At 34.2% G+C, this 27,706-nt stretch overlaps 1 protein-coding gene across 1 annotated transcript in view; it reads left to right on the top strand.

Moving 5' to 3' along the window:
* LOC115885819 (zinc finger protein ush) overlaps positions 1-27,706 on the top strand; it is a 461,524-nt gene that overhangs the window by 109,014 nt on the left and 324,804 nt on the right. Inside the window, exon 2 of the mRNA XM_030904854.1 lies at positions 19,882-19,938. Within this exon, the coding sequence (XP_030760714.1) occupies positions 19,882-19,938 (57 nt within the window). The remainder of the gene's footprint in view (positions 1-19,881; positions 19,939-27,706) is intronic.

The raw sequence follows: 27,706 nt of genomic DNA on the forward strand, positions 1-27,706 counted from the left end.
TTTTTGAAGTGAAACTTCTTTACGCACGTTACTTTTTTACGCAACACACGGCCTTGAATAAGAGCAGCGAGACGGCTGTGACGGGCGTGACGCGTGAGCTAGGGAGAGGAAAAGTTATAGGTGCTTTGTTGCCAAAGCTACCCCATTTGGTGTAGATCTATCCCTTTGTAAAACAATTTAACCCCGCTATCTCGTGATAATCTACCCCGATGAAAAATAAGCTTGTGTCAACAATGGGTAACGATCTGTGCCATATGTGGCTAAGAAAATCACTATAATAAACTTGATACTTCCCGACCTTGATGTGGTCATGCATATTTTCATCGATAGGTTTGTAGATTCTGAATAACGGTCTAGGTAAAGCATCTAGCTCATTTGCCAGCTCAGAATTAGAATTTAGAGTTAGGAACTCGCATTTTCATTGGAGGACACTGTCATATTTATTTCAAACCAATAATCAACGAGAATATTCGTATAATTTAATAAAACGACTGTAAAGGTACGACGCTAGCGCAACGCCAAACGCGACGCTGTTTGCCTGAACGGTCTGATTTAAGTTAAGTGAATTGATTCCATTTTGACACGCGGACGCGACGCAAACGCGACGCGACGCTCGACGCTCTCAGCCTGAATGTACCTTAAATCACTATAAATAATGAATTATTTGTAATTTCTGTATTACTAATCCGTTAAATGATGGAGATAAACAATGGTGATTGATTAAAAAGTCTAAATTTGCCCGATTCTCATCTTTATACTGGACATTGCTTCCGAAGATCCTCGGCTAGTTTGCTGGCAGATTCTGGTCATAATCTTAAGTGATTTAGAGTGACAATTTGGTTATGTAAAATTTAGAGTAACAATTTTGATTATGCAAAAAAATACATTCTTTTGCCATTGGCAAACATTTAAACAAAAACAGACCACAGATCACACAAAACAAATTGTTGGTTAGTAGCAGTTAGTAGTAATTGGAGATATATGTAGATGTAGTAGTATTTTGGTTTAATGGTCACCGCTGCCAGGCTATCCGGCCGAGTGATAGAATTATCGTTTTTTAATAAAAAAGAAAAAAACATTACAAAATTATAAAGGTAGAATAGTATACGGTTTTATATTAACTCTAATTTTTTTGAAGTTTAAAAAAACATTCATAAAAATATATATTCTTCAAATACTTCAATTAAATAGCTGTTAATAAGAAGTTTTACTTCAAATATGTGCACATAGTGCACACTCAATTTTTTTTATTTAATAATAGAATTCTTTTTATTTAGATGAATAAAGAGATTCAGTCCGATATTTTGAGCTTACGTCCACCACACCTCATCCATTATCTAATACAGTCATTGTTAAAATAGATGTATTTTGAAATCGTAACGGAATGAATATTTAAGTAATGTTCGCCGAATCCATCCATCTGTTCCGATTAGCCTTCCAGAGATATATCTATTCCCGTCGCGTCCCGAATCTCATTTCCGGACGTGCCCGACGACCGTCTTCGGCTGCAGCCGGAAACGCCGAACGTACGCGAAACAACGCCGAATCGCAAAATATCCCTCGAGAATTTAAATAATGGTTTGTCTCGGTCTGTTGTCGATGATGTAGAGGCTTGCCCACAAAATATTGTTGTCGGCGATACAGATTGAAACTCTTGTTTTTTTTTGTTTTTAAGATATTTGGTTACATTGTTTTCGATTTTTTTAGTGTTGTGCTAAAAAAAGTTTAATGGGTAATCTTTGATGCATATATTGTCTACTAAACTTCAGGGGTACAGGCACACCAAGACCTTTATCCAAGGATCTAAATAGCAGATACATATCTGCAATACAGATATAGTTCAGATTGACTTGAACATACATATACGATAAATATAATGATAGTACCTTTTAACTAAGTATTGTTTTTTTAGATAAGTGCCTTTGTTACCAACATTAACCTGGATTTCAACAGTCTTTTGTAAGTCCATTTCACTATATAATTTGAAAATCATTAATTTAATTAGTACAATAACAACTACCTGTGGCATAGTGTGCACATAAAGTGTATCACGCAATTTTATCGTTTAGTAAGTAATGGATTTTATTCCGCCTAGTGAGGTTTTATTAATATAGATCATACTCTAGATAATTATTGTTTTAATCCAACGAAATCCGGTATATTACACATTACAAAGTACTGTTGTTCTTGTATAACATTATTTTTTTATTATATATTAAAATGTAGTTTTTGTAGACGTATAATTAAAAAATAAATTAAATTTTAAGATTACTGTTTTCTTTCTTTCTATAGCGAGTTTTCGCCTGTTTTGCGCTAAGATCAGTTTCTAAGGAACTTAACTTATCAACCTCTAGAATAGTCTATGCCCTTTTTGAGTCGCATCTTCGTTATGCCTTTCCATTCTGGGGTACTTGCTGCGCGACAAAATTTGATCTTATTTTCAAACAAAAAGAGAGCAGTTCGATATTTATTGGGACTGAACAGTAGAACTCACTGCCAGAATTTTTTTTTTAAATTTCAAATATTTGCCATACGATAAATAAATTTGAATCGGTTTGCTTAATCCGCAAGAACATATCTGCTATTCCCGAAAGGCCACCTCACAACTATCCATTTAGGAATGCGGAGCACGATCTTTATCTGCTAAGCCCGACCTCAGAACTAGTTAAAGTCTCAATACTGTACAATGCAAAAAAAATGTACAATCATCTGCCTTTGGATATCAATTCGCTTTCATTCTTTCCCGCATTTCGCAAAGCTCTGAAATCATACTTACTGGAGACAGCCCTATATGCGGTTAGGTTGGTTGGTTGGACTTTTTTGTTGATGTTTAATCTGGATCAATTTTGAATTTTAAAATTTTGATTATCTCACACACTGGTTAAAGGTCTAGTATTTAATATTTTATAACTCTTAAATGATTATATCCATGTACACATTTTTTTCTATTGTAAAATTTTATTGATATGTCTCTTTTTGTGTTCTGCAAAGTCCATGTATGTTTTATTTGTAATTTTAATGACGCATTTTTTTTTGGATTGTATGATTTGTATTGTATGATATATTTTTTTTATTATTTGTATTTTTTTATTATTTGTATTTTTTTTTTGTGCTTTTGCTTGTTTTTTAAATGCTTTGTCGATCAAGTTATTATGGCTTTTTGTACAATAAAGCGTTATTTTTTTATAGATAGAAAATGTTGATGTAATATTATTTAATTGGAAAATTTTTAAGTAGAAATTAAATAATTTAAATACTTGGAGAAAAACTTTATACTGTCATGATTAATTCAATCAAATATCTATATGATAAAGTTTGTCTGTTGAGAAAACATTAAAGGATGACATCGAAACATTTGACTGATCAAAACCTTTCAATATAAATGACAGACCACATCTGTCAGTATCAAATATTCTGTCATTGAACATACAACATATAGATGCATTGCTTATGCATTTTTGAACCCTAAACAGTATGGCTGTGGTTTCTTTAATTATTTTATAGGCTAAAAGCAGAGTGGTTTCAACTATTTCGTGTTTATTGATAATATGTTAATATACACGTTTTTTTTTATAAAAATGCCACAATATAGGCATCCATTGGATTTCATTTTAATCATGATAGGGGACAAGGATACGTATATATTATAAGTTTCTACGATACGCAACAAAGTAAATGATATATCGTTCGAACATTTGATATTAATTATTCAGAAGCAGTGATAAGGTCTGTGTATACTTATTTAATATAGACAACACCCTTTCGCCATTAATTAAAATAAATTTATTACCAGAATTGATTAAGTACTTAAAAGGTTAGCTGTAGGACTTTAATAATACGACGTTATGGTGTGATACCTTGGTGGCCTGCAGTTATCTAGGTCATCAAGGACCAATGAGTTTAATTCCATATCATCAACTTGAAGAATTATTGAAATACTTCTATTTTCCAAGGATTTGTTTTTCAAAGCACCGAACTTTATATAATCATTTTTTTTAAACAATAGGTTTGTTCTCACAGCTGTAAGAAATATCTTTCCAACAGATAATCATGCGCAATAGGGTAAAACGCGTTCGCACAGAAATTTTTGATTGGTTTCCAAACCAAACCAAACCTATCAATAGTACGCTGTTCGCACAGTAACTTCTGATTGTTAGCTGACAGTCAGACCTGTTCGCGGATCTTTTGCAAGTAAAGTGTCTAACTACGAACTAATTTTAACTCCTACGTAATACTGAATAAAGAAGAAAACGAACAGGGAATTAACCAAAGACATCTTTTAATATTTTTGGTTTTGTTCTTTTTAATGTTTTAATGTTTAGTAATATTGATTCTTGGGCCTGGCCCGTTCCTCCATCAACTATTCTAGGTCTGTGTCTGTATCCGCAAATTCGGACGCCTCAGATTCTTCGGAAGATTCAAAATCGCTCATTTCTTTTCTTTATTTTTTGGAGAAAAATAACACTAAACAAAAATAACACACGTTTTGCAGGTTCAGTTTACCAAGTAATGACGTTAGGTCGCAATACGCATGCGCCGGACACTTTCTTGCAAAAGATCCACAAACATGTCTGACTGTCAGCTAACAATCAGAATTTTCTGTGTGAACAGCGTACTGTTGGTTGGAAACCAATCAAAAATTTCTGTGCGAACGAATATGTTTCTTACAGCTGTGAGAACAAACCTATTAATTGGTAAACTTAACCTACAAAACGTGTGTTGTTTTTGTTTAGTGTTTTCTTCTTCAAAAAATAAAGAAAAGAAATGAGCGATTTTGAATTTTTCGAAGAATCTGAGGCGTCCGAATTTTCGGATACAGACACAGACCTAGAAGAGCTGATGGAGGAACGGGTCAGGCCCTAGAATCAAAATTACAAAACATTAAAAATAACAAAACCAAAAACATTAAAAGATGTCTTTGGTTAATTCCCTGTTCGTTTTCTTCTTTATTCGGTATTACGTAGGAGTTAAAATTAGTGGTATTATTAAATCAAAAAAGAAGAGTAGGGGATTCGCTGTTTGCACAGACAGTTTGAAATCGACAAGAAACTGCATTATTTCAGACCTGCGCATTAACACCGGTTTGGAAGAAGTCACAAACATGTTGGGAACAAGCTGTGCAAACAAACCTAATATCGGTCTTAATATGTTGGTTTTTATTCATGTATGGAAAAGTGTAGTTCCAAAAAAGGTGTTGTCAATATGCCACATCTCCTTTTGTTACAATAAAAATTGAATGGGCTCCGAGTTCACAGCTTTTTTACAAAGTATTTTTCAACTTTAAACTCAACAAAAAAAATAAAAACGTTAGTATTTGACATTTTTACTATTTTATTAAACTATTCTGTATTTTACCGACATTTTTCAGGAAACGATTCTTACCATAATTTATTTACTATTTCTTGTTACCCTAATTTTATAATGGAATACAGCTTTATAACAATATCATGACATGCCAATATGTATCCTTCAGCATCAGACTTACAGGCCAGTCGATTTAAGAGAAGCAAAGAATGTAAGCTGTCTATACAAGCTCATCGATTCGATGTAAAGTTTGTTCAACGAGAGGATATCTGACACTGACAGTTGTGTCTCCCATTTGAATTGATATAATAAATTGAATTTGCTGTTATTTTTTTATTTTTTGATGGCAATCTTCCCTGACTCGTTGGACATACTCTAGGGATCTTTACAATATTATGTTGTGATTTGCTGAAATGTTATTCAGCTGTTCTGAATAGTGTGATTTTATAGAAAGTTGTTACTCTTGTAATTTGTAATACTGTAGTAATAGAACAGAGTGGACATGAACATAAACGTTTAGACTAAATTATTACTGGCTGTCCTTCAGTGTAGTGCTGCATCGATTTTGTTGCTATAATTATAGGTGTGCTTAGCAATCTTAGAAATTATAACTATTACACAATTCAGTCATGTAAAACTCCAACTCTTAGATTAGATTCTTTCAGTGGTTTATTGTGGTACTCTCCGGATTCTTAGGCTGCATTCTCCAGTCCTATACTTTTCAAAAAGTCTAGCAACTTTGGGACTGAAACTTTCATATAACTCTCTGTCAATGCCTAGTAGAAAGAATCGCATATTTGCCAGGCTGTCGTACCGACATAAAATGTGTTCTGTCGTTTCTTTTTCAGATTCACAAAATCTTCCGTCAATTTTATTACCTTATAATACCCTGTTAGCATCCAGTAGTAGACACACTACAGCTTTGACTGTTTCTCTGTCTTTAATCATCATCATGTCTTTTCATTAAATCTGCCTTAATTTTGGCTAATATTATACTATTTTGGCAAACATTATACTAGGACCTTTTCTTTCTCCAGAGATTTGTTGGCCATTCACCGTTTTGTGGCCATTCTTGTCACTGCTTTTGCAATGCGCAGAAAGGTTCTGGGTTTATAGTTCAACTTTTTACTTCAACTTTCTTATTATAGTGAGAGATAAATGCACTAGACTAAATAATTAAGATGTTGAAAAATTATGAATTTCACCTGTTATGTACGTCATCTCTCTTGTCTGTTGTTCACTTAATTATCCTAAAGACAGCACAGCAAACTTTTTTAATTATTAGTAGCATTTGTCGTCTGGCTGCATAGTGTCGCCACTCTGTGGTGAGTGCCAAGACACAGCATGTGGTGGGCAACCAAGAAGCGGACAGACTCACCAAAGTGAGGTCGTGGCAGATGATTCACCACTTGTGACGCTCAACACACTGAAGGAATCTATAGGAACACCTTGAGGACTGCGCTACAGCTCGAAGACTGTGGCCAGTGGTAGATAGCAAAAAGACAAAACAACTACTAGAGCACAAAAAACTAGTATGAATAATTGTAGGTATTTTTCCTGGAAACTGGCCCCCGGGGTAAACGTCGTGAGATTTCCAACGACTATTGCAGAAAATGCTGCTGTACCACTGTTCGGCACTGGAATACCGGCGCTTTAAAACTCTAAGGCACGTTTTTTTTGGAGGGACTAGAGGAAGCAACAGAAGCCAACATCAGGGACACTGGAAATTTTGCAAAGAGCTGGAAGTGCTTTAACATAAAGAAAGAATGAGGGGAAGGTTTGGTACAATAATACAGGGACAAAGGCCTCCGAGTGAGGGATCAAATAGGATCCCAAACCCCAGCAACCTAACCTAATCTAGCATTTGTTGTGTTTAGCAGAATTTATCTGTTATATAAGTATTGTATAATTTTTTTTAAGTATCAGATATGTGTAGAAATTGCATCGAGAATACTTTAAGACGCCTTAACATTTTCTAATAGTGCCATTTCTTTATTACTTCTGACTCTATAACTGCAACCGTTCTGTTAACAGGCTATGCATTTAAAAAACAGCCTCTGAATACGAGTCTAGGAAAATCTGATATCTCCAGAACGAGGTGTGCGATTTGCTTAGAACACAACACACTAGCCAGCGACCGTCCAGCCGGTACTGTCCCTATTTGCTGATCCCGAGCGACCTTTCTCTCTCCGTCTCTCTCCTTCTCTTATAAGCCATCATCATCGGGTTCCGTACCGTTGGTCGAGATAACCTCGGTCCGTGGTTCCCGGTATCGGCCTAAGTTTCTTCAGCACACACGCGAAGGAAAGAGATAGAGATGGGGACGAGAGCGGCGAGCGAAGAGATCGACGCGGCGCGACAAGAACGAGATGAGGAGAGGCGGGCAGCTGGGCCCGATCCTGCGTCGAGATTGGCCGGGCGGTTTCGAGAAAAAAACCAAGTCTCGTATCGGCGTGGACGATGCTGTTGCTCCTGCTGCTACGGCTGCTGGTGTAGCCGCAGCCGTTCTTCGTCCGATACGTTGTTGTGTATGGGTTAGTTGGATGCCCGATTGAACTAGACGAAGGAACGGCAATACATTTTAAGAAACATATACAGCACAATATAAACGTTATTGCAGGAATGTAGTAGTGAATAGACTAATGGCACAACAGTCACTCTCAAGTAAAGAGTATGATTTAGGGTAGAGGTATGGATCATTATCTTCTTGGGTCGATATTTCCGTATGTAAGAAGAGTAATACTGACCAAAAAGAGACCAGTAAACACGTTGCCAAACGTATGAAATAAACCGAGAAAGTGTGCACATTGCTAAGAGACATGGAAGAGGATATAGCAGATTTGTCGCGGTCGACCGGTCGACCCAATCAGTACCTCTGTCAGTACATAAAATTTTAGGTAAAGATCATGCGTTCAGCTTCACGATTTAATTACAGTACATCTGCTGGATCTGTGTCTATGAAAGGAATGCGGACAAAAACCATTTAAATAAACAGCAATATATTTTATACGTCGACTTAGCGAGTACGTCACCGCAAATCGCTCCGCCCACTCATTTTATTAGCCATTTGCAAATTTGTCGAATTTTTATTGATGGGACGCGTCGTCTATTTTTTTACGAAAAACATCGAGAGAATATCGTTTTCCCTCTCACGGATACCGCGTAGCTATAGAACGGACAGACGTACTGTACGTATCGTTTTTTAACAGAACGTCAACGGTTTTTGTAGACGTAACTCTTTAAAAAAAGTGTTCTCGAATAGTTGCATTTAAATATTTTAAATAGTTTTTCTTTATTCATTGTATTTTTTTGCTTCCGACGACGAAAAGAGAAAAACTGTCCGAAACGTTAAGCATTTTTTTGTTCTGTAGGCAAATTTGTGTATCAGTAAACTTAATTGCTGACAAGTAGTTTCCGTTGGATTAACGCAGCAGTGTTTACAAAAATGACTATTTTATTTTGTAGATTTTTTTGCGTGCGAAATACCCATATAGGAATTTTTGGAGAGATGAATCGGTCACATAGGTATAGACATTTTTAAATTGTTTATTTATTAAGGAGTCGTTGTAATTTTCCCTATAGCTTGAAATTTTTTTAGTACAAGTTAGAAACACTTTTTCGGTAAAAATAAGTGGAATTGAGTTGGTGTTCGACAGTGGTCGCGCTATTAAAACTCTGGATTCAAAAATTGATATCTCGAAATCCATTAGAAATAATTGATTGTAGTTTTTTTCAAAAACTTTATTAATATTTCTGCTATTTTTTCTTCACAGACAGTATGTGAAAATCTTTATAAATAAAAAAGTTATATGATTGCCGGAAATTGCTATGCAGTAAAAGTAAATTGATGATCTGTTTAAAATTTTTGAATGGGAAAAAAACACGCCTAACGAATTTTTCTTATTTAAACATCTTGTTGTTCGATCTTCAAAATATGAAAAAAAGTTTCGATATTTAAAGTGTTTCTTAAGTTATCGCGTGTTATGTGTTTAAAAGTTGAGTTTTTATATTTTCGCGATTACTGACGTTTTCTCGTTATAAAAAAATTGATACCCTAACGATATCCTTATAATTCCAATTCAGATGCTCAGAAACATATCTAATGACTTTATCTAGTTATCTTTTCGAAAAAGCTATCGCTATTTTCCGTATTTAGGAGTTGCGATTTACGATATTGTTGCGAATGTAATTCTTTGCTTGTATTGAAGCATTTTATAGTAAAACTGCGATTGAATCTTCTCTCTGATGTTAAATAATAATAATACTTCTAATACTTATTATTTATACGTTAGGACTATGTCCTGTGTTTGCTACAAGGATTCCCTAGGAACATCTTTTAGGTGGTCATCCAGGCGGTCGAGGTGTGTTTGGTCGTTTCGCAATTTTCGCTAACAGGTCATTTGTCATTCTGTCCACATGTTCTCTACACTCTCCTCCTATTTCTTGCCCATCTTACTACGTGCTATAGTTCATATATTTCTCTTATTTCTTAACTTCTTTTCCGCTCGTATGTATATCCTGTAATTGATCCAAGTGTTCGCATTTCTGTTCTTAGGAACCTTTTTTATATTGTCTTCTCCGGTCTTACGCGTTAACATTTTTTCGGCATTAACGTTTGAAATTGTCACAACATGACGCCTAGTTCGAATTCTTTTTCACTGATTTTTTACCACCCGAAACGTTACATCACACAAACCTCCTACCTGAGTGTTTTATAGTCTCAATAATTGCACCAGGAAAAAACTAAAATACTTAAACATTATGACAAAACCATGATTTCAATATTATTTTAATGCGATCAACATGACAACGGCTACTGGTAATTTCAGATTTTTGCCGTTGAAGCGCTGTGGTCGGAATTTGTTGAAGTCAACTGAAATGCACCAAGCCTATACTTGTATACTGTAATTAGATAAAGTTATTACAACAAATTCAAAAAATCCTTACAGTAAAAAGTTATAAATCATCTAAATTAAAAATTCTTATCCTGTCTTTTGACAAAGCGACAGGGGCGATTTGGAAACAAACAAAACCTCGTCTTCCGCAAAATCCATCTTTTTAAATAAATATCGCAGAGCGAAGCCCGTGGCGTTTGAAAAAGTTAAACTAGGAGCCGACCGATAAGGCAGCGCAGCTATTATAAACAACATGTCTAAGGGAGATAAGGGCCGATAGGATCGGGCTTTTTAAAAACTCTCCGCTAACTTCAGACTAAGAATCATTAAGATAAAGCCCCCAGATTAATGGAAAACTGTAGCGGAAAATTTTATGTAAAAATTACGTTACTTTATATCATTGCGCATGATAAGTATGAAATATCTGCCGCTCGCAGGTACGGGACCAGCAGAAAAGTGGAAAAAAGTAGAAAAAGTGGCAGCTAAATAATTACATTCTTAAAAATGAGCCTTTTTATTGTTTCGGGGCGCCCGAGGCGAGAAAATTGCGGAAGTTTCGCTTTTTCCGAACGCCCAAGTAATTACTACACCATTTTCTTCTAAATGGTCCAGGGAGATCTATATGGCCAAGCTTTAAAGCTATTTTGGTATAGCAGTTTATTTTTATCTTTACAGTACTGGTATTTTAATAATTATAATTGTACTAGTAAGATTAGGCAGGACACTTGCAATATTCATGATGATATTAGAGGTTGCTTGAAAAAAAAATAAGTAAATAATCATTACTTTATTTATATCAAAGTCACAGTATGTTGAATTAATTTTCTAACTTTGTATGCATTCGCATATCATCTGTTCTACGACGGGCACTTTTATTTGAGAGTTTAATTTTGTGACGTTTGTGTAGTTGTCAATTGTTTGTTAATTTTTATTAGACGAATCAGAGTTGTCAGAGACCAGATTAGAGTTGTCAGAGACAAGATTTGGGTTGCTAGAGAGAGAAGACAGACACTGTCAGATTAGCGCGTGGGCGCAACTAAGTTCAGGTTGGCCGAATGTAAAACTTGGAAAATAAGTTGGTTATAATAATGGTTTTATAATTCGGAAACTCTCTATTTATTTATCTAGCAATGCTAGAACACTCCATTAATTTGAAAGTCGATTAGACAAAATAGTATGATTCATTGGCAAGCGATGTAAATATTTGTGATCAGGTAAAAATGTGATGTAAGAGGAGGCTTAGCTTGCCGGCGCGCGGCAGGTCAGTCAGTATGTGTTTTGTCACAGAGCTGACATTTGGAGGTTGCGAGTCTTATGACTAAGGTTAGGTTAGGTTAGGTATAAAGGATTAGGATATACTATACTATTAGGATACGAGTCTTATTGACTATTAGGATACGAGTCTTATTGACTATTTGGATACGAGTCTTATTGACTATTAGGATACGAGTCTTATTGACTATTAGGATACGAGTCTTATTGACTATTAGGATACGAGTCTTATTGACTATTTGGATACGAGTCTTATTGACTATTAGGGATGCGAATCTGTTTAGCCGCAGATTTGCGTCCGGGGAAAGCTCCTATACTTATTTCAGGTGACACCAGCTAGTTGTTGAAGATTAACCAATTGATCCGAATAATATTTGAATTAGATGAAAGATATGGAATGGGATATGTTGAATAGAATACCAGTCGCTAGGGGGCGGAGTACCCCCGGGTGAGTTTTACTATTTAACTATCAATTTTATCCAGATCAGTAAATGTTTGTTTTGTTATTTTCATATACCTGCTTGCCAATGACCAACTAAATGGATATTTGAGGTGAATTTGCATTATGAGACCCGGTTGAGTAAGTCCCAGAAATAAGCGATAAGTGACTTTGAAGTTGTGGCAGCATGGATTATATTCTCTAAAGTCCGGTTGATACGGTACAAGTGTACTTTGGTCTATAACATCCAAGTGTGTTTGGTAGAGAGGAGTAGGTCCGGATGGATACGAATCCACGGACCTCTTTCCGGTACCGATACTGATGGATGCAGATTCTATTGAATATCGACTCCTATCCGTGGAGCTGCATTGCTGACAGCCACCTGACCACGTCGTCGGTAGATAACGAAGACATAACGATGCGATGCAGCGAAATAAATCAGTACTGAGAGTATTGGAATAAAGAGGGAAATGGTAACTGCTGTTTGTTGTATTTACTGTTTTTAAGCTTGCTTTCGCGGAACTGACTTTATTGGTAAATTCAAGAAATTATGTTTTATATTGTACAGGGTGTAGCATAATTTATAAAATATGTGGGAAATATTAAATATAATACATTAATTTAATATAATGTTAAATTAGGTTTCTGTATGTTAACATTAGGTTTCTTATAAACAAATATATAGATGGCCCTGGTAGTTCAATTTATAAATTTCGCTTTTTTGCAATAATGGAATTCGGGTGATCGCCATTTTATTTATACCGCTACAAGTGTTAACAGCCTTTGGTTTTCGACTTATTACCAAATATATTATATTCTTAATATTTTGGGGTATAAACCTGGTGTTAGGTAAGAAATTGATTTACAACCCTTAACTCGGTTACCTATTAATTATAATTTATTTTAGAACTTTGTAGTACTTTTCCTAAACCACATTTACAACCATCAGCGTGGAAAATAAAAAAGATAATATTTCCTGCAGTAGTTGTTTTATTGACCAGTCTTCAGAACCTTACGTTACAAGGGTGATTGTACAGGGTTCGTCAAAAAAATCAGCTCAGACAAAGTGTACTTGTACAAATTACTTGGCCCAGGTTGTCATCCAAGTAGGTACACTTGTACCATTTTAGCCAGGCTCCAATGGATTAGGTTCTCTAATATAATATTGCAAGTAATAATTTCATATATATTCAAGTAAAGGTTTATTTTCATTATACGTTCTGTATTTACTTTGTACATTTTTACAAAGTACATTACATTTTTACATCTTTGTATTCCGTTTACGTAAAATATTATATCATGTAAATGAGTAAGGACAATGCACACTATCCGTTCCGTTTCCGTAACGTTACCATGGTTTCGTTTTATAGTGTGAATAAAATCAACTTGATCAAAAATCAGTTTATTTTATTTAGTCTCTCTTTAAGCACCTATTCCACAATTTTGTTATAATTTGTTAGTATCAGATTAATATCATCTTTATTTCTATAATAATTATAATGACTTGGCAATTGCACGATATGATATTCTATAATAATTAAAAAACTTTATTCTTAAGTGCACTGTTTAAATTTACTTAGTAATCGAAATAGTAGATTATTCTTTTTTATAATTATGGTGCCGTGCATGTAATTGCTAAGTTATTATAATTATTATAGAAATAAAGATGACTAATATTGATACTAATAATTTATAACAAAATTATTCAGGTGCTTAAAGAGAGACTAGTCCTCTAGTTCTGCGATCCTTTTTAGAATTTTAAAGAACTGTGGTTCGTATATTGATCGGTTGTGCAGAAAATATACCTATTTTTGATTTTTCATATTGAACACTATAGTTATGCCTATGAGGTTTTCAAATGTTAAAACAATCTGCGATAGGTTATTGGTAAGAAAGGTTTAAGGTAAAAAATTAAGTACCAGTTTAAAAACGAAACCATGTTGTAGAACAAAGTAGCAATGAGAATGTGGAATTTATTTTGTTATCTTTTGTTGAACTCAGCTTAAAGTAGAACACAGGAACCTGAAAGACTCAATCCATAATCTGGAATGGGCATCCTTCAACAGTCTAAGATACTCGAAGAAATTTCTCAGGACTTACGACCGAGAAAAATCAAAGATTTTTCTTGATTTAAGTACGAGCAATCTTCGTATCGTCACAGGGTTTTTGATAGGATACTCTCTGTTCAACGAATATCTCAGTAGATTGAACCTAAGAAACAATGCAAGAATGCAGATACTGTGGGGAAAATGGGAAAACACCAGAACAACTCATCACTGAGTGCGCTGAGACCATACTGATATCAGAGATGGAGAACTAACCTCTCTAAAACCGTTTCAGATCCTGGCTTTTGTCAAAGCTTTGAGACTGTATGATGAGTTTATAACTCAAAACACAGACACGGTAGATCTATAATATCGCGGTGATTAACTTAACCCCCAATCTACAATCGGTTGTAGTTTTCGAGATCTCAATGATCACCAGCGAATTTAAGATACCCCGTAAATACATATTTTGGTAGGATCGAGATGACGACACAACGGGCTCGCATTCCAGACGGAAGGGCGGGTCCGGGGGACCAGAAAGGGGGGAAGAAATAGAGGGGGGAGACGGAGGAGGTTGCGACAGGAAATGAGACGCTGGCCGCGACGCGATCAGCCTCCACTTATCTCTGTTCAGGAGCGGCGCCGCTGCTTTCAATTTATTTTAATAAATCTGCCGTTCGGGAATACATCAGCGCATCAGCCAATCCAAGCAGAGGTGCGATAAGGACCCGGGCGTCTGGACGCCGATGTCGGAGACATGGACGCTGACGATATTGATATTAGTTTTGGATTCTTGAGGGCGCTATGTAAGTAATATATTTTATACTTTATATATCGGTTGTGAAGCATTCGTTGCAGCGTTACTAGTATACGCTAGTAGATAAATAGATGTAACTATTAAATAATGTTTTTCTTTCTATTTTTTTTGTAATGTTTTTAAATCAGCTTTTTCATCTTTTAGTTATATACAACAATGTCACAGATAAAGTCTGCATCATGGGGGATTTTATTTTATTTATTGATTAGGTACAATATTTTGATGTTAGTTTTTGGTTTAAAATAGATTAAAAATGACATAACAAAATTTACGGTTTTGCTATTGGGTATCTGTCAAATTTGACATTTAAAATAAATGGCTTTAAAAAATCTGGCTTTAGATAAATGGCTTTAAAAAAATTAAAAAAATCAAATTTGACAAAAAAAATAAATAGCTTTAAAAAATTGTTTAACTATTTTGATTTTTAAAAAAATATTTGAAAGTTGTTCCTTTTTTTATTTTTACATAAGTACACTAACTTTCAGCCATTTGATGAAAAATAAGAATTCGTAATTTTTAACCTATATCAGCCGATTCTCATGGTAGAAGGAAAAATAACTGATAGTGCCTAGTTCGTTTGTTAGGCATATATTTATCTAATGGTTTTATTTCGCTTAAATTTATTGAATCGATAGTTTTTACAGAAAATAGTATCTATATTCCATTATGATTATTGTTAGTTCCCAGTAGTTAGTACGCAGAAAAAAGGAAGGCTTGAAAGGAAACAATGTTTTTGCGACGTTTTGCGACTTTATTGTCGCTTCTTCAGGCCCCAAAACATACATCAATCCATATTATGCCTACAAACAGTCATGGCGATTCCAAGCCTTCCCAAACACCCACTATTTTTTTTTCTGAGTATCTATATTGTTTAATTAGGAGTAAAAAAGTAAAAAGACACATTTGTGGCGAGGTTTTACGTTTGACCTGACAACGACATAAAGCCGAGGCACAAAAAGTCATTTTTACTCCGAATAGAACATGCTATTTTTGTTTCAAACGCCACAAATAATTTTTTAAACAATTTTAAACGTTTCAAATAATATAAAAAGATTAAACAGTCATACTTTGTATTTAATTATATATCGAGAAACTATGGTTACGCTCGTTAAATTTGACATTTTATGTCAGTTTAATAATATATTTTCGTACTTTTATGCTTAAGCATAAATAGTTATTTATGATATAAGTGCTAAAAGTGGTATTTTATTATGTGAGAAGGCAAGCTTGGGACACGACGCAAACTTCAAACAAAATAAAATCACTTTTAGCACACATATCATACACACATCATACACTATTTTTTCTACAAACAAGTTTATGCTCGTATATATCAAGGTAGTATTACTTTTTACGTTAATTAATAATTCATAATATGTTATTCTGAAATCAAATTAATTATGAAGTTTATGATTGCTAGGGTAATTGAAAGATTCCAAACATTCGATCATTGTCAACTAATGTCAAATTTGTGCCTAAACTCTTGTAAAATGATGGAAAGTGATCAAGAAACTGAGTGTTTCTCATCAGAAATTGAAGAAGCGGCTAATAGAATTACTTTTGATTTATTACCCAGCAAGTCCAAGGATCAGTAAGAGTTTCCATATACTCGATTTTTGAGATGGTGTGACCTAAAAAATGTTAGTAGCACTGGCAAGTTCAGTGAAAAAAGTACTTTTGGCATGCTTCGAAGAAACAATCAGGGCATAAGCAAATATTACAGGCTATTGCTTTTTTGAAGCGAAATGGTGATGGATATCGTCCAAAGAAGTCGAAAATATTGACTAGGGAACAGATCGACAAATTTCTTGCAGAGGCGTCGGATGAATTATACCTTATGAAAAAAGTTGCCGTAATATTCGGCATATTTGTAGCGTGCCGTCGTGAAGAACTATGCAACTTGACATTAAACAATTTCGAGGATATAGAAACTTCATTAATCGTGCATATTCCAGATACAAAAACTAATGTGGAACGAACATTTGTTATTACTGGTACATTATATTTGAATTATTACAAAAAGTACATAGCTCTCCGTCCAGCGACCATCAACCATTCAAGAATATTTATAAAATATATTAAGAATAAATGTGCCATGCCTGCATTTGGAATCAACACATTTGCTAAGATGCCTGCCAATATTGCTAAATTTCTAAATTTGTCCGATTCTCATCTTTATACTGGATATTGCTTCCGAAGATCCTCGGCTAGTTAGCTGTCAGATTCTGGGGCTAATCTTAATACAATTAAGCGACACGGTGGATGGAAGTCCAGTACCGTAGCGGAGGGTTATATAGAAGACTCTTTACGAAATAAAACGAGTATTGCAGGTCAACTTTTATCCAGAACTTCAGCGGATACTACCATTGCTTCTAATCTTGGTACAAGATTCACGTCAGAGATAACTTCTACTTGTACTACAGCTATAAATGAAATTGACCATGGAATAACTTATTCCAATTCTAATTTCATTAATTGTACATTTAATTTGAGTAAATAATTATTTTACGTTGACTTGATTTTTCTTTTTTTTTAATTATCGCTTGAGTGTTAAAAGTAAATTACGTGACTTTTAGCACCAGTGCTAAAAGTAAATGACTTTTACCATCAGTGACATAATGTCACATTTTCGGCACTGACAGCATGCGTTAAAAATTACATTTTTACAGACGTTTGTAGAAAAAATAACTTAAAATATTGTCAATCACGTCGCAAAAATTAATACTTCAGTGACGTTTGAAAAAGAAAAACTGTTATTATTATATAATTAAAAATTATTATATAATTAAAAATATAAAAAAACACCATTCATCTGAGTTCTCTACGTACGAACTCGTCGATCGCCATTTCTGGATGCAACGGGTTCAAATAAAAGCGCGCACGACGATTTATTAAGGACGAGGTTTCAATTTGTTTTACGTAGTCCGTGGAGATGTGGACGCGTTAAGCGGTCCCCCTTTGCCTCCCCAGCTTCGGACTTGAACGTATTCCGCATTTAGCAGCGGAAGTTGGAACAAGAGCAGATTCGTTTTCGTTGGTAATTTTTCTTGTTGCTCTAATTTTTTCGTTCGATCTGATTTCGTTAAATCGGATTCTGTTGTCATTTACACGGTCTCCCATATAAGAATGCACAATACTGGATTTTCATAAATCAGAAGAGATGGAGTAGATTAGATTTTTGAGGTGGCTATGGGCCTGTGTTCGACTGCCACCTATTCAGATCTATTGCGGTCCTTTTCTGATCTCTAGTTCGCATTCTCCAGTTCTGTTAAAAAGCTCTTTAAAAAGCTCCAGTAAAAAAAGCTCTTTTTCAGTGGCCTATCATTGCCTAATATATTTGCCAGGCTGTCCCACTGGCATAAAATGTGTTTATCATCATTATCATTTTCAGCTTATTCAACCATTTCCAATTATGGTGTAGCCTCCCTTACATACTCTCTTTTTAATTGAGCCCATTATTGTCTATTGTTGGCCATGCCGGCCCAAGTTATCCCTGCTAATTTCCTACTATCATGGTCCCATCTCAGGTTCTGTCTTCTTCTAGGTCTCTGAATTTCTTGTCAATTGTCATTGTTCTTGCCAAGTGTCCTGCCCATTGCTATTTGAGGGATTTGACTCTGTGGATGCTATCTATTACCAAGGTCTTTTGTCATATTCCACTCTATTCTTTTTCGGTCTCTCTTGGTTATTCCCAGAATATTTCGTTCCATTGAGCGTTGTGCGACCTGCAGTTTCCTTACGATGTCCGTTTTAAGGGTCCAGTTTTCGCATGCATAGGTCATGACTGGTAGTACACATTGGTCGAATGTTTTCTCCTTTAGATAGAGTGGCATTCTAGATTTGAATACGATTGAATTTCGTCCATAAGTACTCCATGCTAACTTAATTATTCTTTTGATTTCTGGTAGTACAGATCCCGAGCTGTGTATTAGTTGTCCGAAATATATATATTCTTCTACCATCCCCAGTGTCGTGCCATCCACCAGAATGTTCTTTCCACTGTGTGTGCTTTACTTTAGTTTTTGTGTAAATGTGTGTTCAAACCAAATGTCAATTGAAAAATAAAATAACAATAATCAACCAATAGAACAAGAAAAATAGCAAGAGGAATGTGAAGTTTGTACTGCCATGTATATTAAAATAGAGTCAGAAAAAAATAAAAACGAAATCGGGAAGATTTGTGTTTTCACAAATAATATCTTCGGAACTAATTAGCTTTTTTTAATTTAACGCTGAAGTGTTCAGCAAGCTCTAAAGCGCAGCTCTAATTTAAACATCTTCGTATCTCCCAGTGAGATCTCTGTAGTATAGTAAAGGCCACGAATGTTTGGGAGTGATTCATCGGTCGCTACCATGTGAACTAATCTGCTCAAGGTCACATAAAACTTAATTCCAGTGTCGTGGTGTTTCAAGTCATACAATAATCAATATATAATCTGTTGTAATTTGTTGTTTTAACTGTCAAAGTCTTGTCAAAACATATATTTGGTTATAAATATAAACTGAAATGCCCCATTGGTCGCACTGCAAGCACACCAATGGACTGACGCACAAAAACGAATCAATCAAAGAAACGTGATATAGTATCGTCTTTGTCAATCACGCTAACATTTTAGAATAAGTAGGAGGAGCGCAGGCAGATGATTAGACCGGGCCTTTAAAAATCTACGTCTGCGGTAAAAATTTACGTTTTTAATGTAAAAATGATAGCGCGCGTGTCGATTCTAATTTCTTCAAGTGATGAATCACTCCCAAACATTCGTGGCGTTTACTATATGCGTTCTTATGCGCCGGCGCCGTATATGTGATAAAATATGTTTTCAGTACAGTTTCGGCTCCAGTTTTTCAATAATGTTTTCTTGCAATATAAAACTGTCCTTTACTGACTCAATAAACTTGTATCTTATATGTTTTAATTACTAGTATACACTTTCGTCAAAAAGCATCAAATAGGATTTTTTTATTAGTTTACCTGTCAAATTTGTCATCTCTTTTTTAAAATGTTTAAAAGACACAAGTTGTTTTAGAATCCCCAAAAATATTAACAAATTAAAGATAAATTAAAATTATTTTATTTAAAAATGAAATTAATTTCTTTTTTATTTACAGGTGATTTGGCTCATGAGGGATTGCCTGTGGAATATCCAACTACTGAAGAAAGAAAAGGTGAGTAAAATAAGACATGATAATGATTAAAGGAAATTAATTTTTAATTTAAGCATCATATAAAGTATTATATTTAAGGTTTCCATTAGGGCTTTTGGTAATTCACAAGTAAACTCAGAAATCCGAACAAAATCCGGACAAATGAACTCTGAAATCCGGATGTAGCGTCGGCAAAAAGAAACTATAAATTTATTTATGAACTTTTATAGGACGCAAATAATAGCCCCGGAATCAAAAAATAAGTATACCTAAATCAAAAAACATTCTCTTTCCAATAGTGCACCAAAAGCGAATAATTTGAGTGCCAAAGTATAGAAATGGGTACTTTCGAACATGCGTCGGTTAAGTAGAGCTGTAGCATCATAGAAACTAAAATATTCTACAAAGTAACTGAGAAATTAGTTCAACTGTAACTGTAAAATATTTTACTAAAGCTTCGTTCAGAACCTCGCAATTAGTGGAATACATTATCGGTTTCAATTAGCGCAGAAATTTGTTCCTTTAAATTCAATGTAAGCATTCAGAACGTCAAAATTAGTGGTAGACATTTTCAATTAGTAGAAAAAGTTATCAAACTTTTAACTTTTCTACTTCAAAATTTGCGAGAAATGTCATTTTGGCTTTGGATCTTCCGCCTATTAACTAACGCAAGCTGTTGCTAGGATAGTCTATTAATTTTAATCGTGTTTTTTAAACAATGTGAATGATCGTAAACTAACAAGTATAAAGTGTAATTGAAACCACTAATTGCGAGGTCCTGAATGAAGCTTAAGTTAAATTATTTTTGCGGTCAGATTTCCCGGACGCGTTTCCAAAGCCGGGCCAAACCGCCCCGGACACTTCAAAAATCCGGACAAGTCCGGGTAAATTCGGACGTATGGAAACTCTAATTAAATTGAGAAATGCCGTATTATCGAAAAAAATGGTGCGGCATTTAGTTGCTTGGAAATTACGATCGACATTCTCCATATCAATAGAAGACCAACCAACCAAGACTGCAACTATGGCACTAAATCTTTTTGAAAACCTTGTACTTGCCTAAGCCTCGTATACGAGCAAGGGCAAGACAGTTGGCAAGAAGAACGGACAATAGATGGACCACAAGAATTACAGCATCCACAGGGAATTAAGAGACCTAGAAGAAGACAGAACCTGAGATGGAACTATGATAACTTGGGTCCGCATAGCTAACAATAGACAACAATGGACCCAACTACAAAGAAAGTATGCGAGGGAGGCTACACCATAAGTGGAAATGGTTGAATAAGCTGAAAATTATGTTGATGAACACATTTTATGCCAGTGGGACAGCCTGGCAAATATATTAGGCACGGCGATAGAAGAAGAAATTTTTTTGTGTAATCCCACAGTGCACAAAAAGAAAACCGTTTTCTTGTAGTTTTTTTATTGCTTCATCAAAGCGAAAACTTGGCCAAAGATTCCGCGTCGTCAGGTAGATGCGTTCGGCGGCGTTCTAAATTAATTCAACACCTCCGTCCCACGGAGCGATAAATGAATTTGATAAGGGGGCCGGAAAGGCAAATAAAAAAGTGGAAAACAATCCGCTAATCAAACAGCGGCGGCGATAACATCGATCGGCGAATATTTATGAATGCAAATTCGCGCGGCGGACGAGATCACTTTATCGGCGTCCAAGGCCGAGGGGAATGAATATAATCAGGCCCTAATAAGTCCGGTAATTGCATGTATAATTTAGAAGGTGCCACGATAAAACCGTATCGAATATAATAAATTCAAATTTATGCTAAAACTACCCACGAGGCGCTCCCGTGCCTTTTTCTGCGTTGCGACCATCTCGTACGGAATTATCTCGTCGTTCGTTGCCGGGCTTGCCGCTGCCGTTGCCTTTTTGCCGTTAATTTCTTTATTATTGGATGAATTACTGCCGTTTCCTTAGCAGGCCCACTTCTTTTCCCTTTTTTCTTCCTCTTCGTTTTTATGTAATACTATAAAACTGACTCTGTTAACGACATCATTTTCAAACAAACACTTATGGTGGAGATTGACTTGATAATCGCGAACAACAACAGTGCTCCACTCGACTGTCGTTTTTTAGCGAATCTGTTTGATTGTTACTAGTCAGTACAGCTTCGGCTATTGTTCGTATTCCAATCATATTTCTAGTAGATACAGTTGTTTTAATTGTAGTTAGACGGTTAGACATGCTTCTGCTAATAAGCGGTGAAATAAATACAATAAATATAGCTGTCTGAAGACAAAATTTTTTTATTCACTGAGCAATATGGCAATATTTTCACTCTTTTCTCTAAACCTTATTATTAAGAAAAAATTACTATACCTCTAACCTCTGTAGCGGATTCTTCTGTGGACACTGTAAGAAAATCTACAAAATATAATACACTCAGATGCAAAAAAACGCAAGGGAGAAATTTTTTGTCAAATTTTTTAAAGTGTTATATTTTTGTTATTTTTAGTCCTATTTTCATAATTTTAGCAAACTGTATATAATTATATCAACTTTAATTCGTAAACTCAGCTTTTTATAAACTTTAGTATTGGCATATTATACAGGGTTAATCGAAGGGTTGTTTTTTTTCCTAACATTAAAACACTCGTGCAATAATTTTGTCTGCAAATTTTCCTAAAATATAATTTTAGGGTCAGAACCATAACTCCTGAGCAATTTGTTTTTTGATTCATGTCAATAAGTGTTTTAGTTAATTTTTAAGAATGAAATGAAACTGATCACGATTTGCAATCTTTCCAATTATCATTACTTTTTGATGTAATTTTTTAATATGACGAGAAGGTTTTGGTGACTATTGTCGTAACTTCAATATACGTTGCATTGGATACTCTATACTAAATTAAAAAAAAACGTTAAAGACTAACGACAAATCCCGGGTTTTAATAAACATTAATAACGATAACAGAACTAACAATCTTAAAGGAAACATCATTTGTAATACTCAAGTATACAAACAGAAAAAAGTAAATAATACCCTAATACCGTATGATCGAAAAAAAACGGCGTCCAGTTGGCTGGGAAATGAACATCAATGACATTTCCCATATAAATTTACATATAAAATGACAGCGATCGTCATTCCATGGCCATCGCTGACGCCGTTTTTTCTCGATCATACGGTACTTTGTATTGCCTCCCTTGGTTGCTATAACTGCCTGTGTAGGTCCGTTTATACTGGCATTGAGGCTGCATAGATCATCTTGCGTTGTTTTCCCATTTTCCTTTAAGGACCAAGGAAACTTTAACCATCCTGCAAAGCATTTCCCAAACGTCGAACATGATGTTCATAGTAGTATATAGTTCACAATAATCACCAAAGCCGCCTTCTCATATTGAAAAATAACTTCAAAAGGAAATGATAATAATTGAAAAAATTGCAAATTGTTGGTGACAAGTTTATTTCGCTCTTAAGACTTAACCAAGGCATGTATTGACATGATCCAAAAGACTAAATACTCAGGAGACATGGTTCTGACCGTAAAATTATATTTTAGGAAAATTTACACACGAAATTATTACACAGGGTGTTTTAAAGTTAGAGTAAAAAAAAACCTCGATTAACCTTGTATAATATGCCAAATACTAAAGTTTATAAAAAACTGAGTTTACAAATTGAAGTTGATATAATTATACCGGGTGCGTCTCAAAAGTGTCTCACCCCCTATAATTTTTTTATTTCTTCAGATAAAAAAAACGAGATTTGGTATGTTAGTATACAACATAAATTAGGATTGATTGACGTATTTAATTGTTTTTGGTCACTTCCGGTTTCACCGGAAATGACTATAACTTTTGATTTTTAAATGGCACCCTCGGTATTTTTTTACTTTATTGGATAGAAAATAACATTCTGAATAGAATGACATATCATATGTCAACTTTTGATATTCTCGCTTAATAAAAAATTGCATTTTAAAATTCAATCTAGAGTGCCATGGCTATGTTAAAAACACTAATTCTTAATCAAGGAGCCTTGGAAAAATAGATTTGATCGTCTAATGTTATTAGCGTCTTGTCCTGGCCAGTTAGAAAATGATCAAATCGTATTTTTAATCATATCTCAATTTTTTCAAATGGAACGAGGGTGGCTCATTAGCATATTTGGAAAAAGCATTTTTTTACGAATAATTTGATACCACACACTTGGTATTTCGAGTCAAATTTTCGTTATGAACCCCAAGTTATAATTTCAAATAAACCATATACAAAAATGTCAAAAGTTGACATATGATATGTCATTCTATTCAGAGTGTTATTTTCTTTAGAATAAAGTAAAAAAATACCGAGGGTGCCATTTAAAAATCAAAAGTTGTAGTCATTTCCGGTGAAACAGGAAGTGACCGAAAACAATTGAACACGTCAATCAATCCTAATTTATGTCATATACTAATATACCAAATCTCGTTTTTTTAACTGAAAAAATAAAAAAGTTATAGGGGTGAGCCACTTTTGAGACGCACCCGGTATAGAGCTTGCAAAAAAAATTATGAAAATATGACTTAAAATAACAAAAATATAACACTTTAAATTTGACCAAAAGTTTCTCCGTTGCGTTTTTTTGCATCTGAGTGTAATACTAAACGGGCTGTGTTAACCTAACCTACCTAAGAGCCTACCTTTTGAATGCGGTGAGTAGTATATTGGAGAGTCAATACCTCTTCAAAATGTACAAACATAAGAGAGAAATGTACGAATAACGAATATAAAACATACGACACATGGAGTGGAACAATGAAGTCAGGTATTGTAGACTATATGTATGGTCCAAGCAAATTAAATTAAATAAAAACAATAGGAAGGTTGAAATTCTTTTAGTATCAGTGCTGAATCATTATCTACCAAATCTAATGAAATAGTACAATTAATGTATGCACTAGTATTTTTAGACCTCGAATTTTTTTATTACAAATAAACGCTACAGGGTTTTGTGATGAATTCTCGCAACACTGATTTCTTTGTTGATTGTCGGTTTCCTCGTCTTTGAAGTATTCTTCTTCTTTTCCATTAACCGGAATTCTTCGAAATTTAAATAGATAATCATCTCGAGAGGAAGAGTGTTTTGGTTGCTATTGTGTTTACATCAAAATTCTTGTCACTTTGGAAAAACAAACTGAAAGAAAAGAGTGATTTTATTTGCTTTGATATCAGCGACTGTCTTAATATATACAGCTTTAGAGTTTTAATTGTTATTGTATAAAATGATAATGTAACTAGATATAGAACTTTTAAATGTGCCATCATCTATCCACCAAATCCCAAGTAGCCCTAGTAGCAAGTAGATTGTATGGGAGGGGGGAAGTTAATCACCACGACTCACAGTGCTTCGAACATATGGCTCTAGAGGACAAAAATCCAAAACTTTTCTTTTATTGTAAGCAATTTATTCAAACTAGGTTTATTTGACACAAATGATGAGTACTCTCATTGTACTAAATGATGATGTTTTTAGTCCCACGTTTATGAAAAAAAAATCTTATAAATAATAATAATGTTGGTGCTGTGTTCCATCTAAGCAAATAATAAGTTATAGTATGAAAACGGTGTAAGTATTAAATAAATTCCTGTGATAAAAAAGAATTGAAATAACATTAGAACATGATTCCTACAATATAAGCCTAATATAAGATAAAAATGTTTTTCTTTAATGAAAAAGAAACATTAATGTTATATTTAATTAAAAAAAACTAAGATACTATAAATTTACTTTAGGACAACAAAATGCATAGATCGTAACTACTCTGATTCAGGAGAATCACTGCTGACAGAATCTTCCAAATTTATAGTATCCAAATCACAGGTAGATGAAGTATCCTCCTCACATATAAGATATTTCTGTACATCATTTTCTAATATGTTACTTTTTCGCGTTGTTACTGTTCATTTTGTCGGTATGAGGGGTTCGGATGTTAATAGTTACCTCTTTAATAGACCATATCCATATATTATTTTTTTCCTTTTCTTGGGTATGAGATTTTATAATAAATTGAAAGATGGACACTTTTTTTATGCGACGTTTCGCTCCAACATAGTGGACTTTTTCAGGCACAAATGGTGTCTCATTTGACTGGAAGGTTCATCAATATCTAATAAGAACATATTTTTTGAAATACAAATAATTTTGAGTTCTTGTCCTTATGATCAAGCCAAGTATTAGCCAGATCGGCATTGCTTATCAATTTTACTCCATCTGAAAAGTATTATAAAATAAAGTTAGTCGCAAGCAGACGCAGGTGAACTATACAAAAATTAAAAGTGTATGAATATGGCAACAAAATATTCAATAAATACGATATGTTTTGATATGTTTTTAAATGCCTTTTGAAGTTTGAAAACGTAAAATTTTTATACCCATTTAAGAATCATCTTAAAAATAAATAAAAAACTAAACAATCACGAACTTGTTTAGAAATAAATTTAAAGTACATACCTTGTTTAACAATATCCATAGTGGCTTTCAATTAAGTACGTACCCGTTTAACTCCATAATATACAGAACTACTATGAATGTTAATCTTTTCACTGATGAAATAATGATCGCAAAATTTATTTTTAGTGAAAATATTTGCTAACAAAAACGCTGTTTATGAAAAATAATATACAGGATGGTTGAACATTGCTATAAGTATAAAATTATATATTCAGATATTAGTAAATTTTAACTTATTTTTTGATTTTTGTCCATGGGACGAAGCACTGTGCGACTAAAGCCACGACTTTAGAAATGTATTGTGTCCCCCCCTCTAGAATTATAACTCATCATACAGTTTACTTTCTAGACAAAAGCCAGTATCTCTGACCGTTTTACAGACGTTAAGGACATCTCATATATTAGTCGTACCAAAGTTTATGGCACTAATGGTCGTCATCTCGATGCACTCGGTGATGAGTTGTTTTGGTGTTTCCCCATTTTCCCCACAGAATCTGCATTCGCCGTTGTTTCTTAGCTTCAGTCTATTGAGGTGTTCATTGAGGATACATTGTCCTGTAAAAAAACCGTGACAATCCGAAGATTGTTCTTAATTGAATTTATAACCCAAATATGACATACAACCCAAATATAAAATAGAACACATGTGTTGCCACACGCGTTGATCGCGGTCGAGAAGGATAACTGCAGAATACATCTGTATAGGGTAGAAAACACTCCAACCATAGCGCGTCTAATAATCTTGGTCGATCTTGGAATTCTTTTAGTATCAATACTGAATCATTATCTACCAAATCTAAAGAAATAGTACAATACGATTGTATAGGAGGGGGGAAGCCGGAGGGGATTTCACCGTTACCATGCCTAATTAATTAAAAACAGAAAACAGGTGATATAAATCTAACTTGTTTAATATTAATGAGTATTGCAAATGCCTTAGTAATTACTTTTTATGTATAGTTGTACTCTTATTACGATATATTGCATTTTTAAACGTGAGTCTTGATGAAGTGAAAATCGTTGTATGGGAAATATAATAATTAATATAGTATAATACATTTACACTAAACATTTTTAGTATTATTGTTATTGTAATCTAATAATAAATACGTATAATATAATTTAGATATTTGCCTTTAATATGTAATACAATAACTAAATTATCATCATCATCACTCTCAGCTTACTCAACCAATTATTTGTAGTTATGGTGTAGCCTTCCTTACATATTTAAATACCCTCTTTGAAGTTGGGCTCACTCTTGTCTAATGTTGGCTATGCGGGCGCAAGTTATCACTGCTAACTTCCTAATATCATGGTCTCATTTCAGG

This window comes from Sitophilus oryzae, unplaced genomic scaffold, assembly GCF_002938485.1.
Source record: "Sitophilus oryzae breed Bouriz unplaced genomic scaffold, Soryzae_2.0 scaffold_111_pilon_pilon, whole genome shotgun sequence".
In the NCBI taxonomy this organism is placed as follows: Eukaryota; Metazoa; Arthropoda; class Insecta; order Coleoptera; family Curculionidae; genus Sitophilus; species Sitophilus oryzae.